The sequence below is a fragment of the Neopsephotus bourkii genome, unplaced genomic scaffold (genome assembly GCF_033783945.1).
Source record: "Neopsephotus bourkii isolate Nb327-2 ecotype Australia unplaced genomic scaffold, CSIRO-AGI_Nbou_v1 NB_1825, whole genome shotgun sequence".
NCBI classification, from domain to species: domain Eukaryota; kingdom Metazoa; phylum Chordata; class Aves; order Psittaciformes; family Psittacidae; genus Neopsephotus; species Neopsephotus bourkii.
The window spans coordinates 13,142,632-13,157,196 of record NW_026902298.1 but is presented as its reverse complement, the minus strand read 5'-3'; the positions used below and the strand labels follow the sequence as shown (position 1 = coordinate 13,157,196).

General features: G+C 44.3%; 1 protein-coding gene across 3 annotated transcripts in view; it reads right to left on the bottom strand.

Moving 5' to 3' along the window:
• Positions 1-14,438, bottom strand: part of CAPN3 (calpain 3) — a 32,503-nt gene extending 18,065 nt beyond the window's left edge. The window contains exons 1-5 of one of the 3 annotated variants that reach the window (XR_009723953.1): positions 12,072-14,438; positions 3,558-3,627; positions 1,696-1,814; positions 647-780; positions 58-226 (exon numbers count right to left, since the gene is read on the bottom strand). Coding sequence is in view for 2 of the 3 variants with exons in the window: in XM_061343713.1 (XP_061199697.1) it covers positions 58-226; positions 647-780; positions 1,696-1,814; positions 3,558-3,627; positions 12,072-12,365 (786 nt within the window). In the remaining variant the exon portion in view is untranslated. The remainder of the gene's footprint in view (positions 1-57; positions 227-646; positions 781-1,695; positions 1,815-3,557; positions 3,628-12,071) is intronic. The other 2 variants (XM_061343713.1, XM_061343712.1) reach the window with 2 other exon arrangements.
• Between the last annotated feature and the right edge of the window lie 127 nt (positions 14,439-14,565).

The following is a 14,565-nucleotide window of genomic DNA, read 5'->3' as shown; positions in this document are numbered from 1 at the left end:
GAGGTCCCTCTGCTCTGACATTTCTTATGGCTCATCAAAAAGTTCAGATGGACTCACATCAATGGAGCTGGCCATGAGGGATCCTCTGTCAATGGCATGTTTCATGATTTTATAGATATCTTTAGGGGCATCCTTTATGTCATAGAACTCTGTAACTCCTCCGGTGAAGTCCTCCATGGCTTCGGTGGTGTTGCCTCCTTTCAAAGCTTCGTATGACCCATGGAGTCTTGGAAAGAGAAAAGAAAAATATTCCCTTTTACACAGATAAAAATACCCACATATGTATTTTTACCTCTATTGTATATGTATGAATACAGATCTGTAAACACACATACTAAGAAAACCCACAAACCATCTGCTTGGTAGCCCACAAGTTAAAAGTTTTAAAACATGCCACCTACACACATTAAAAGAAAAAAAACAGATATGTTGAGAATTAAATGAAGTCCTCTGAAGGAGCAGCAAAACCTATAGAAAATACGCTTTACCCCATTCCCAATTCTGAGCATAAGAATCTAAGGGAAAAGGCACAGTGCATTCAGAGACTGTCTCCACGCTCATTGTAAGTCCTGTACTCAGTGGTTTAACCACCTCCCCAGCCAAAGCCTTGGTGGGGATCCCCAGCAGAGTCTGGTGGGTCTTTTACTTTGCATAGGCCTTTTCCAGGAGGGCGCTCCAGAACTCATTGCGCTGGGAGGACTTGGTAAAGACCAGCTGGTTGTTGTACGTGGGTAAGCAGTCATCGATGACGACGTCCACCCAGTCTCCATAGCGCCAGAACTGAATGAAGACAGAGAAAACATATGGGTTGGCTTGGTGCAGAGAGCAGGAGCCTGGCTGGAAAGCTGGGCTGAGAGAGCAGAGATCATAGAGCCATAGAATGGTTTGGGTTGGAAGGGACCTTAAAGCCTATCCAGTTCAAACCCCCTGCCAGAGGCAGGGACACCTTCCACTAGAGCAGCTTGCTTAAAGCCCCATCCAGCCTGGCCTTGAACTGCCAAGGATGGGGCAGCCACAGCTTCTCTGGGCAATCTGTGCCATTGTTACAACCCTCATAGTAAAGAGTTTCTGCCTTATATCGAACCTAAATCTCCTCTGCTTAAGTTTGAAGCCATTGCCTCTTGTCCTATCACAAAAGTCTCTGATGAGGAATCCTTCTCTGGGAAAATGTGGAAATTAACTGCTTTGCAATGTGACTACTGGGAGGGAGGCAGCCGTACCGAATTCCCCTGGGCAACACGTGCGGGACAGTGAGAAGTCCGTTAGGAGAGCCAAGGGAAATGTGGAAAGCCGTCAATCTTTTCTGAATAAGCAGTTCTTCAGTAACTTGTTTTTGTCAGACCACCTGCTTGTGGGCCTAAAAATAGATGCTCTTGCATGTCTGTGCTGGCTGTAGTGCTCCATCTGAGCAGGGAGACAGGACTGGGCACCTGTTCCTATCCCTTACGCACAGGACACAGCAATTTGCAAATGCTTCCTGAGCAGGTTGATGATCCCTCATTGCTTGTATGGGCTGGCTCTTCTGTGACTGCCCTGTTGGAAGAGTTTGGGGTGAGGCAATTCAGTGCCTTTTCCTTCCCCGCTGTGGCTCACACTTCCAAGGGATGGAGAAGGGAGAGGAAAGAGCGTGCTGAGAGCTGAGCTCTCTCTTGGGTAATCAGTTACAACTGCTTTCCACTAGATGAAGAGACTCACCTGGAAGTGGAAGATGCCAGCATAGTTTTGTATAAAGGACTGGTCATGAGGTATGACTTTACAGAGTAGTTTTTTATTCAGCGTCAGACAAGCAATGGCAGCCAGGAACCAGCAGTCACCTGTAAAGGAGCAGAAACAGCGGACAAACTGAAGGCACAGAGCAACTAGAAACAAGGGAGAACCTGAGATATTGCAGTGACATGTTGATTGTCAGTAGGGCATGCTGTCACCTTTCAGGAAAGGGCGCTTCTCCATGTGTTCTGCAGTACTTTAGTACTTTATTTATTTGTGCTCTGGAAATGCTCATTGGCATCATTCACAGCTAGGTACATGCCTATTAAATAGATGATGTTCCTGTAATTTAGAAAAAGCCTAAAACTTGAGTACTGTAACTGTGCTAAGATTTGCCTGTCCCATGTGAATGTGTATCTGACCTTCCATGTTAGTAGCCCTTCCAAGCTTAGCACAGAGGCTGGCTGAGAGGTAACTCTCGCAGGTGGAGCTCTGCACAGCTGAGGTTCAGTTTCACATGTTCATTTTCTGCTCAGAGGATAACCCACTGCCCCACTCACAGTTCTGTGGGGCCTCTTTCCTGCTTCATTGCTCTTGACGTGTTTTCCTCTTTTAGAATCCATGTCTGCACTCTTGTAAACACTCTCCTCTTTAGCACTTTGCAGTTCCTGCTTCAGACTCTTGCATAAGTTTGCTGCCTCTGTGGGAACTCTGAGAAGGTGACTTTCTCCCATAGTACTTCTGTGTTCAGCAAAGAATGCCTCAAGCCATAATTAAAACCTTTCAGCTGCTACTGCAAGAGCAGTTATAGGGTAAGCTTGCCTGAGCAGTGTGAATTAAAGGGCCGAGAGAATTTCATGAGGTGGTAAAAACTAAATCTAATTACAGGGCACTGGAAAAGAAATTTATGAGACTGGTGGAGAGATAAAACATCTAGAAATACATGTACGTATTTTTGAAAGCTAACTCTGTACATATAGCAGTACATTTTAGGTTACCTATTTCCCCTTAGGAAGGATGTGGGGTCCACTATGACCAGGAGTTTTGAAAACTATGCAAAGTTCAGCAGAAGTCAAAAAGGTAAACAGTGCTATATGTAGTTGGGGAAGGAATGGAAGACAAAAAGAGAGAACATATTATGCATGTGAATTCATTTGGGGCCACAAGTTAGTAAATGTGGAGTTCTGGTCACCTCAAAAAGAAAGGCAGATTTAAGTACTAGGAAGGTGATGAGGACAGTCACGAGCATGTAACACTTAATGAAAAGATTAACACAATTAGGATGTATTAGCTCAGGAGAAAGACCACAGGAGAATGTGGGGAATGACTTCACAAAGCAGTGCAGGTCAGCGTTGCAGGGGCATCACTTGTGCCTAAGTAGTGGCTTTATATATCAAAGTATCTTTAAGCATCTGAGCTTAAGGTCTTCAGTATAGGGGTTGTCTTTGAGTAGAAGGTGCTGGAGGCTTTCAGAAGCTCCTGTATGGAAATAACAGACTAAATACCTGAAAAAAATGCAGTAGCTGATTAAATCTTTTTCTCAATCAACTCCTCCTCTTTATCTCTCCCTCCTTTTCCCCTCCTCCAAGACTGAAAGAAAGGCTAGAAGGTGTTCTGTAACCCACTCATGATAGTAGTTCATGAAAAGCAAAATACCCTGCAAAGCTTCTTTCACTTCAAGTTCTTCCCTACATTGTTACTAGGCAGATACTAATGATTTGCTAAGAGAGAAGGAATCAATAGAGGTGTAGTGACTTCAAATAACACCTTGGAAGCAAAAGAAAATAAAGTGAGAGCTAAACTATGATGCACACTGCAAAAAGTACAGAGTTTAAGTAACAATCTCATACCTAATTCTCCTTGGCAGATATCTGTTCTGTTGGCTCCACCAATAATAAACCGTGGGTTCTCACAGATTTCCTGCAAAACAGAACCAAATGAATGAGCAGAAAGCTGTTTCATTATGATGTGTTTGCCACAGAAATAAAGGCTCTGTTAGGACAATGTTTTCCTGTAGGATAGTTTGTGGATATCAAAATCTCTTGCAGAGTTGTCTCCTGCAGAGTTTCACTATGAAAATGTTTTGGAATCTGGATGTTGCAGACTTCAGCCAGAGTTCTATCCGTGCGTCTACAAAGTCTAATAGCTAGTCTGGGGGAATTCTCAGGAATAAGTTGCTGGTTAAGAGATTTTCTTCTTTTCCTCATGTTGCAGGACTATATTGCCAATGCTGCATTCAGAAATGCACATCATCTATCCTCTGAGGAAGGTCATATTTTGTCCTGCACTTAGGACAATGCATTGGGTTTGTCAGTATTTATACTAGTACAGAATAGACACAAGATGCTATACAGGCATAAATACTTAATGAATTGCTGTAAGGAGGGAAGGACTATGTAGGAACTACTAGCAAATGAGGTTGGGACTATTGCAGGGTTACACAGCCTTTTTCTATATGGACAAAGAACCATGGGGTGTAGGAAAACCAAGGGAAGAAGTAGGTGCAACCTGTCCTATAGAGGAAAAAGAAGTCCCTGCTTTATCCCATCTCTCATACTTAAAATACTTGGTATGGGAAAGAAAAAGAAGACACTGGGTAAGGGAACTGCTTCCCTGAGCAGCTGCAGGTGGGGAAGAAGACAAAGTGTAGTCCAAGAACCCCATCTGTTGGAAGATGGCAAGGCTGGAAAGGAGAGGAACAAACAACTGACAGTTGCTTGTGTGGCAGTACAGGCAGCTGTTGTCTGTCTCTGAGGTCTAAAACTTTTATCCCCACATCATCAGAGTAGCCCTGGATTTCCCAGACACATTTCAGGTCTTTCAGTTTCACTCGGCTTGCGCCCACTGCTTTGCTCCTTCACAATAATCATCAGAGTTGCTTTGATGTAAGTATCTGGATTAGTCATATAGCCAGATAGAGAGACCAGCTTCTGGCAGTCACCTTATTCTCCTTGAGGAAGGAAGTGGAGGGATTGTCCTGTTATTCTGGGCCTTGGTCAGCTGTTCTGGGGTGCAATGCTGTCAAGGCAGCTGTTTGAGATGCCTTCATGCTTTTCTCCACCCACTTGCTTTGTTGAAAATACTCTTCCTCACATTGCTGGGGTGCTCTCCTGAAAACTAGCTGTTAGATGCCAGGTTTATGGATTGCTTTTTTTCAACTGCTATTACTGTATTTTGGCTTGATCCTGCTCTTATGGAAGTTACAAGCTCTGAAATCCAGCATGCTGTGTTTCAGATGAAGTTAGATGGTGACTAAGTGTTTCCAAATATTAAGTGTACAGCAGTGATTGTTCCTCAGAGCCATTTATTACATCCTGAGCTTGTTTGCTTTGGAGGGTGGTGGTAAAAGAATGCAAAGGAGGGAATCCTGCAGTTGCAATATGGGCTGATTTAGCTATGACAGAATGCTTTTCTTGCATTTCTTTGTGGTGGCCAGGTGTGCTTAGTGCACTATGGATATGCTTTTAATGTATTACTCTACACCAGCTGTGCTAGTGGTGCTGAGTATAGCTGAAGTTACAGTGAGAAGTTTCCAGGTCTTCCAAGGCTGATGAAAAGTACCCAGCAGTGTGAGACAACCTGTTCTTCAAGATGCAAGTGGCAGGTCTGCCCTTCCGGTCCTCCTGGCTGAGCAAGGGATTGCTCTTCATCTCTTAGGTCAAGTTATCATTGAGGAATCCCAAACGGCTGCGCTTCACTGATGCAACGATTCATCTAGAAGTAGCCTCCTTTCATCTGAGTGCCTCAGACTGCCTTGGTGCTATCCAAAGGACCTTTTTGTTCACTGGGTTGATTTGGTTGGGGTTGTAATTTCATTACAAAAAATCAAAGTTATAGTACGGGAGACAGAGAATCGTAGAGAAAAATGCATGAAAGTGCACGCATTTCTGGGAAGAGAGTATTTATGAGTCAGTTGGAAGGGAGCACTGGAAAATGCAGAGGCAGCACACAACTAAAAATGGCATTTGACCTTTGTTATATTTTCATTAGGTTTTCCTCTGTGTCAGGAAAAATCCTTCAGTCAGCTTACACTGTTGCAGCAAAAGGCATTTATGGCATTCTAAGAAAATTCCCTAAACTGATCCTGTCAAGTAGAGGAAGCACCTTCTTTAGCCTGCTTAAGGCAATCTTTAGCCTCATGCTTCTCCCTTGGCCTCTGATGGTCTAGACCATGCTATTAAATGGCTGTGCTGCACACTTCAAGGCAGAGCTCGACATCGTCAGACATCAAACTAGTTTTAGAGTCTGAGCTGGATGCTGTCATCTGATAGACCTGCCTTGGTGGCACTAAATGCCGTTTTTCTGTGTGATACTGCCTGCAGAGGCACACATTTGTGATTACTGCACTCAAACAGCTTCACACCTGTGCAGCAGATGGTGTAAGTAATCTTCCTTCTAAGCAAAATCTGCTAGTCTACTGACTTGATTTTACTTGTGTTATGCAAAGATAGCCCCTTCTGCTGGTTTTCTTGGCTACATTGAAGATCACCATAGAGAAGTCACTGAATCTGGCAGTTAATGCTGTGACCTCCTGGCTGTGATCAAGGAGAATGACCGTGGTGCATTTGAAAGCACAGTGTCACAGCAGAACCTTCCTATTTATGTCCTAGTGTCATTAGATCCAAACAGGACTGCAGCAGGACCTCTCCATACTCTTCACTATGTTATAACACAGGCTTTTTCTCAAAGACTGGTGACCCTGTCACTGCTCTCAGCTGACAGGAGCCCCCAGAGGCAGCATAGGTGCAGGAGGATGAGCCTGTTAGGAAAACAGCACAGCCCATCACTGAGCTGGATATAACCTGGTGCAGGTGAGAATGGCTCTTTGGGATTCTCTTACCTTCCACAGCTGAATGAATGGTTTAACATTATTTAATACAGTATTTGTATTTAATATTATAATTAATATTATTAACTCCCACCTACATACCTAAATCATGCTCATGCATGGTTTTGTTCATAGCCTGAACAGAAATGCTGGAAGGCTCCTGCAGTCTTTACTCAGGGAAGCTTTCAGGGCTGTCTCTTGGCTTTTGCCTGACTAGAGCATTAGGAGGTCTGCTCCATGCATTCATGGCATGGCATGGCAGTCACTAGCTGGGTAGAATTACAGGGGCCTTCTTGCTGCCCACATGCCAGGGCTCAGAGCTGCGTTGCATGGCAGCCATCTGTCTGTTGGCAAGGCACGAGAACAGTCCTCGTGTCCTCACAGCAGCAGAGACCAATCGTTCTGGGAGGTGGCTGAGGAGGACCTGACCTCTGGGTAGCACTGACTGCAAAGAGAAGAGCATGTAGTGCCAGATGCAAGAGCTGTAGGGCTGGATGCTGAACACCTCTCACCACCTCAGTAAGGAATTACAGGAGCCTGTCGAGGTTTAACCCACAGCCAGACAGCTTGTTACCCACTCCCCCCCCTTCTTGCCCTCCCCCTACTCCTGGGGGAACGGAGAGGAGAATCAAAAAGAATGCAACTCCCACGGGTTGAGATAAGAACAGTTTAGTAACTAAGGTACAATACGAATCACACTGCTACCACCAACGACAACAATGATAAAGAAAACAGCAAAGGAAAGGAGTACAATACCACGCGCCGAACCCCAGTCCGACCCGGCCGACCCCCTCTCCTTCCGGGTCCCCCCAGTTCCCCCCTCGGCATGACGTGCTGTGGTATGGAATACCTCTTTGGTCAGTTTGGGTCAGGTGTCCTGTCTCTGCTTCCTCCGGCCTCCCCTCCTCCCTGGCAGAGCATGAGACTCACAAAGTCCTTGGCCAAACCAAAACATCTTTTTCAGCTTTGTTCCAGCGAAAGTCAAAACACAGCACTGCACCAGCTACCAAGAAGGAGAAAAATGACTGCTAAACCCAGGACATTATCCACCCCTTATTCCATACCATTCACGTCATGCTCAGATCCTACATTTTCAATATACCATCACTCTGATCTAAGTGCACTCTCATCGTAGTGCATGGACCAGTCCCTATAAAGCTGCTGAGTCCATCTGGTCCATGATGCAGGCTCCATCTCTTGTAACAGTCTTTCAGAGCAGGAGAGGCTGTGTGCAGTGTTCACACACATGAATAACCTGGGCAATAGTGTCCATTGCTAAGTCCACCCCTCGATCATGAGTCCATCTCGATGTTGCATCTCTGCTCTGTTGGCCTTAAGGGTCATGGGCCCACCAGGTTCAAAATAATTCACTGTCCTTCCATCTCCAATGTTTCCAAAGCACTGGAGGGGCCCAGTGGACTAGATACTTGCCCATACTGTCCCACACACCCTGCCACTCATGGCTGTCCAGCCTTGGGGAAAACCTCTTGGTCCTCCCATATTGTTGTCTAACCCCAGACAAGACCCAAACCTGACTCTGCTTAACTTTTGAAAACAGATGAAATAGTTGTGGCCAAAATACACTCTGTATACGTGCCAACATGGTGATCCCCATCACAATCAGCAAACAAGTCTCAATAGCATTAAAAGGCCATTTAAAACTCTCAAATGATGCTGTAAATGCTCTGGGGGGAGGAATGGGAGGGTAAAAGAATGCCTCCTTCACAGGTTGACCACCCGAGAAGGAGAAAGAATATGTGTAATTGCTAAGCATTTCTATTATATACCTCCCAAAGTATAAAGGTGGTGACCATACTGGGAACATAAACCAGATAAGTTTCATGATCAATAATTCTATTGTGTTACAAGTCATCATCATAAAGTACACTGAGACAAGAACTTTAGCCAACCCCACACTTGAAAAACCTAAACAGCAATAGATCTAAGTAAATTACACATTCTGAAGCTGTGAGATCAAGAGGAACAACTTTGAGAGCCAATAAATCAGCATTGTGATGAGTGACTATTAATCCGGTCAGATCTGTTGTTATCTCAGCCCCTTCGCCCCACGTTGGGCGCCAAAAAGAACTGTCGTGGTTTAACCCACAGCCAGACAGCTTGTTACCCACTCCCCCCCCTTCTTGCCCTCCCCCTACTCCTGGGGGAACGGAGAGGAGAATCAAAAAGAATGCAACTCCCACGGGTTGAGATAAGAACAGTTTAGTAACTAAGGTACAATACGAATCACCACTGCTACCACCAACGACAACAATGATAAGAGAAAACAGCAAAGGAAAGGAGTACAATACCACGCGCCGAACCGCCAGTCCGACCCGGCCGACCCCCTCTCCTTCCGGGTCCCCCCCTCGGCATGACGTGCTGTGGTATGGAATACCTCTTTGGTCAGTTTGGGTCAGGTGTCCTGTCTCTGCTTCCTCCCGCCTCCCCTCCTCCCTGGCAGAGCATGAGACTCACAAAGTCCTTGGCCAAACCAAAACATCATTTTTATCAGCTTTGTTCCGAGCCCGAAAGTCAAAACACAGCACTGCACCAGCTACCAAGAAGGAGAAAAAATGACTGCTGCTGCTAAACCCAGGACAGAGCCCCAGGGAAAAGGTCAGGTCACAGCATGGCCATTGGCAGAGCAAGCGGAGAGAGCCCTGGTCCTGTCAGTGAACATGTGGATTGGGAGCTGAGGGGATCTCAGGGGACCATCCATGTGGCTGATGTGCTGTGGAGTCCTTGTAAATCCCATGTGCATGAACAGACTCACAGACTTTCAGTGTGTCAGCACAGAATGCTGAAAGCTACAGCGAAGAACATCTATTCAGCTGAGCAATGGCACTGTCATCAGTGCTTGGTTATAGTGCTGGTAACCAGCAAACACATGCCTTTTAGATTGACTTTGTGATTCTTCAAGCAGTGCTTGGAGCTTCTGGAAAAACTGGTACTCAACAATCCCATGTGGATTCATGTCATTGCAAGTAATGCTCATTTAAAGCCATCATTAATCTTTCATGAATACTATATTCTCATACATTAGTCTCAGGTGGTAGGGCGGAGCTTGGGTACAAATCGATTAGGTGGCATGAGTAAAGTGACTCAGGAGGCCAGAAGCAGTCAGGATCAGGTTGCCTACTTCCCAGCTCTCTTGTTGTAAATGAGATCTTGGAGCACACTGATGGCATTTATTTGCTATTTCTGGGGGTATGTGGAATATACAATATGTGACAGAAATCAGGGAAAGGATCTAGAGTGAAGCCAGTATTAGGATGTTCTCTCAGGACTTCTGAGCTCTCTGATATTTTGCTTTATTTTAGAACACATTATCAAGTTTGAGTAAATTCAAGCTTCACCTAAATTTCAAAGTGATTAAAAATTACCACTTTATAAGAGTATAGTTTATAAGCTAGTTGCTTTCTTTCCCCAAGAAATGCCATTGCAGTTTAGTAACAGAGGTTGTCTGTCTTCACAGACTATTACAAAATGTGGCCATGCAGTTGAACCTTTACATTTGGTTATTGAATGATTGCTTTAATCTCTTAGCAAAATACTTTTTAGCCCAGTATTACTACTTCATATTCATTTGACTTTACGATGTTATGTTAATGTGTCTAATATTATTAGTGTATATAGTGTTATCAGACAAGCCCTCCTACCAGTGCTATAGAACATACAGTTTCAAAGTCCAGTGAAGTAAAGTCCTGGGTCAATCTGACATCAGTGGTATAGATGACAAGGTAGAGGACACCTTATAAAAAGAGAAGGTGTTATTTATGAGTCTCTTCCCTGTAGGGACCTGCTGGGTACAGCAGTGACCCAAATTACAGGGTTTATTTTAAAACAGACACATTTGCAGAAGGCAGAGGCGTCTCTATGGATCAGGTCCGCTGTGTCCCCAGCAGGTCAGCCATCACTATCAGGGTCTGGGCTGAAGTGGATCCCTGATCCTATAGCATGCCACTATGCGCTCTGGATGTCCTGCTCTACCTGCAGCCGGCACCACAGATACATCAGGTGACTGAATACTTACATCAAAAGAACATAGATAGCTTTATGTTTGTTGTTTAGGTGGTGTGTTGAGCCTTACCGTCCCCAGCTTGTTGTTGCTACACAAGTAAGTATAGAACTTCCAAACGTGTTTGTTACCAAGTGGCTTCAAGTATTTGCAGTAGGGATCCTGAAGCCTGAACCTTCCCAAACCCAAACTCTTGATCTGTGCATGCTCATTTATAATAGTGTGAAGTTACATGTTGCTTTTTTTAATGTTTTGATGCTTTCTCATATGCATGCCTGTAGTTTGTCTCCCCATCTGTCACTCTTCCACTGTACTGCTACGTCACTTTGTAGAGAAAAGGGGAGTCTCATCCCTTTGAGATGATTCACTTGTGGCTGCATTTAACTCATTCACACACATCTCCAGGGCTTGATGCAGCAATTGTGATGATGAAGGAATTACAAAGTACAGACACAGGACATGGCAGGTGGGGGATTCATGTTGCCCAGTCCACATTGCTCACATTGTGACAGCAGCACGTGGCCTTCCTCTGCATCTGTAACAGCTACCTACAGGAGCGCCGGGTATTGTTACACTCCTGGGGTTAGTTTTATCTGTCAGGTTTACCAGCACTGACTTGGCCATTGAAGCAGAGATTTGGGTGTTGGAAAGTATGGCATAGCTAGAAGAGGTAGCTGAAAATTGCCAGAGAGGGAGCTGGGGAAGCTCCTCAGAACCACATCCTCGCTGCTGGAAGGGGGGGCAGTGTACTGGGGGCTGCTGCACTGGAGGGGAGCAGCTGCCCAGCACGAGTGACAGGGAAAGAGGGAAACTCTTCCTACGTAGGACGAGGAATCAATTGGGAACTGGGGAGTTATTCCTCTGCCTGTGAGAGCCATTCAGGGTGGGAAAGAAGAGGAAGGCTGGCTGTGAAATACCCATGAGATAGGAAAGAGAGATGCCATTATTTAGGCAGGAGTGGCTACTTGTAGTGATTACAACACCCACATCCCTGATATGTGGATAATACACTAAACAACCTTTGCGAGTCAGCTAAGCAATGTTGAGAGCAAACAACTGAATAAAAGCGTATTTCAGACCATAACCTGTCCTTTTGTTTTCACAGATTGGGAAAAACAGCAGAATACTAAAGTACAGTTGTAAGAGAAATAAGATAGTGTTTAAAAATCAAGCTTCAGCAAACCAAATAACTTGTTGCAGAATGATGAGAACTTTTCTTTGGCAGTTTCAGACAAGAAAATCCCTAGGAAGTCATGCAAGAAGAAAATCATATTTCATATTTCCTTTTCTGCATATTTCATTCCATCTCTTACTTCACTTTAGTGTATTGTATTTTAGTCACTGTACACACACTCTTTGAGCCTCTGCAGCCTTAGCTAGTTATGTTCCATGAGAGCCCTAAGGAAATACATTTCCAGCTTACTGTCCCTGTCCCCCTGACACACACTTTTTTGCCAAAATGTAAGCTCAAGGTGAGTTTTTAAATTTAACAAAAGTAAAAGGCAATATGTTACTTACACGTGGTCTTTTCCATTCGAACTTGATGGGGACTTTCTGGCTATAGAAGAGGGAGGACTCATTTGGTGGGAAATCAGGATCTTCATAGAGAATGTTTTTCTCCAGGCACTTCTTGTGAAGCTCCTCATAGGTCTTCTCCTTTACTCTGATAATGGGCTGGTTGCGACTTATAATGGCAGAATAAATCCCTCCTGTGCCCCCACCTGCACCTTCAGTTGTAGTAGTGCTAATAGCACTGGGAACTGACCCAGCAGCTGTCTGCTGAGCCACTGCTGCATTGATGGCGGACGGCATGGGAACCAGGCTTAAAGCAAGTGTTGAAAGAAAGCAAGATCTTGCAAACTGGAAGGAAATCTGAGAAAATAGGAAGTTGCTGAGCAAACCACTTTTTCTATCTGTTGAAAGTCTCCAAGTCAAATCTGCAAGTAGCGAAATTCCATGGGGTTGAGCATGTTGTGCCTCCTCTTGAAGGGCAGGATTTTGTCATCAGAAATCAGAATTTATTCCTTGATGTGGAATGAGATAATCTGTTGGCCAACTCCTGTGCCTGGGTTGTCGTATCTACAGCATGTGTGTGTGAGTGTCCAGAAGGGACAAGCTTTAACTCGTGTGATCTAAATATAACTAGAGGCAAAGAATGAGAGGGAGGGCAAGCGAGAGGGAGGGGGTTAGTGAGATGGTGTCAGTCTTCTGTGTAGCTTGTGCCAAGCCCATGCACATCCTCTGTGTGCAGGCTGACTCCTGGTTCAAGCAACTCATCTTCTCCTTATGCAGAGAGAACAGGAAACTGGAAGCTGAACTCCTGCTGCTTTGGGAGCATGCTGATGGAAGTACTGCCAGCCAATAAACTAGACCTGACCATCCTGAAGGAACTGTTGTATTTGACTTGTTTCTACCCTTTGCTGCAGAAAACAATAACATAGTAATTATATCCTGTTAGATATATAGAAATTTTTACTAGTAGAGAAGCTGTGGCTGCCCCATCCCTGGAAGTGTTCACGGCCAGGTTGGACGGGGCTTTGAGCAACCTGGTCTAATGGGAGGTATACTTGGCTGTGGCAGGTGGTTTGGAACTGGATGATCCTTATGGTCCCTTCCAACCAAAACCATTCTAGGATTATCTGAAGATAAACTCCTAATTGTGAAAAACGTAAATATTTCATGCTACTTAAGGCAGGTCAGTACCTGCCAGCGGGGCTTGGCTTCTCTAGAGAGCAGCTCACCAGCACCAAGATTCACCTAGTGATAGCTACCTCCCATGTAAAAGGCATCTTTTCATACAGGGGCAGAAGTTTAGACAGGGCCCAGTGTGGAAACTGGGCCATTTTCTGTGTGCTAGGATATCCCAATCTTAGAAGAGATGTCTGACTTTGCACATTTAATCTGTCACGCAACAGTGGGATGAGGAACAAATTCAGAGTCTCAGTGAAGAAAAATTAAACACATGTTGCTCTTCCCTATAACCCAGTTCTTTAAAAGGTGACGTTGTTTATGTGTCAAGAAAAGCCTCCTAACAGCTTGATTTCACTTTGATTGGGAAGTTCTTAAATCAAACGATGACATCAGTGTTATTTTTGCCTGATGCCACTAGTCTCTGGCTCATGTACACATTGCTGACATTCTGCCCTACTACTATGGTGTTTTCCAAACCAGTGATTCTCTTTTCTTTCTCAGCTATTTGCTTGGCTTAGGCATTTAAAATCAAGAGCACAATGGAAAATCTCTACAGCTCATTAAAAAAACTCCACTGGGGGAACTTATAACAATGGCAATATAGTTGGCAAGCTTGACTAACCTCTAGGAATACTAATCCTCAATCTTCTAACAATGACCTAAATCCTTTTCTTTTTATCATGAATGCAAGCCTTCTTGCACCAACAGGGCTATCAGAAGGGATGGATTCAATTGTTGGTGGAAATAAGAAAGCAATTGCTTCAGGGTGGGTTGCCCTGGTGCAGAATTGATGACTTCCGCAGTACATTTAGATGCAAGGATTGCAGGTGTCATATTTGACATTACTTTGCAGGACAGCTTGGCAGAGCCACGTGTCACACTTTCCAGGATATTTCAGGAGCAATGCAAGTAGTGAGATACAAGGACCTTTTGCTGCACAGCTTCAGAAAAAATACTCATTTTGGAGCCTGCGCATATGTTCTTTTTTTCATATTCTTCCTTCTTGCCCAATGAAAAAAATCATCTATTACTCCTTGTACACAGAGCTCTGTTTTGGGAAGAACAGTAAAACACACCCTTTGCCCTTACGAATTAAACCGCCTTTTGCAGCTAAATTTATTTAAAGCAGAAGTAGCTGACCTATTCAGACAGAGCAAAAGTGAGCAACATGGATGATAATATTCCTATTACATTTTTTTGAAGTTTTATCTCCAATTGTTTTCACCAATTGTTTTTTAAAAGATATTCTATACATTTATTTCTTGATTTATAGTAGAAATATGTGGAAAAGTATATGAGATGCTACAAATATCAATACAAA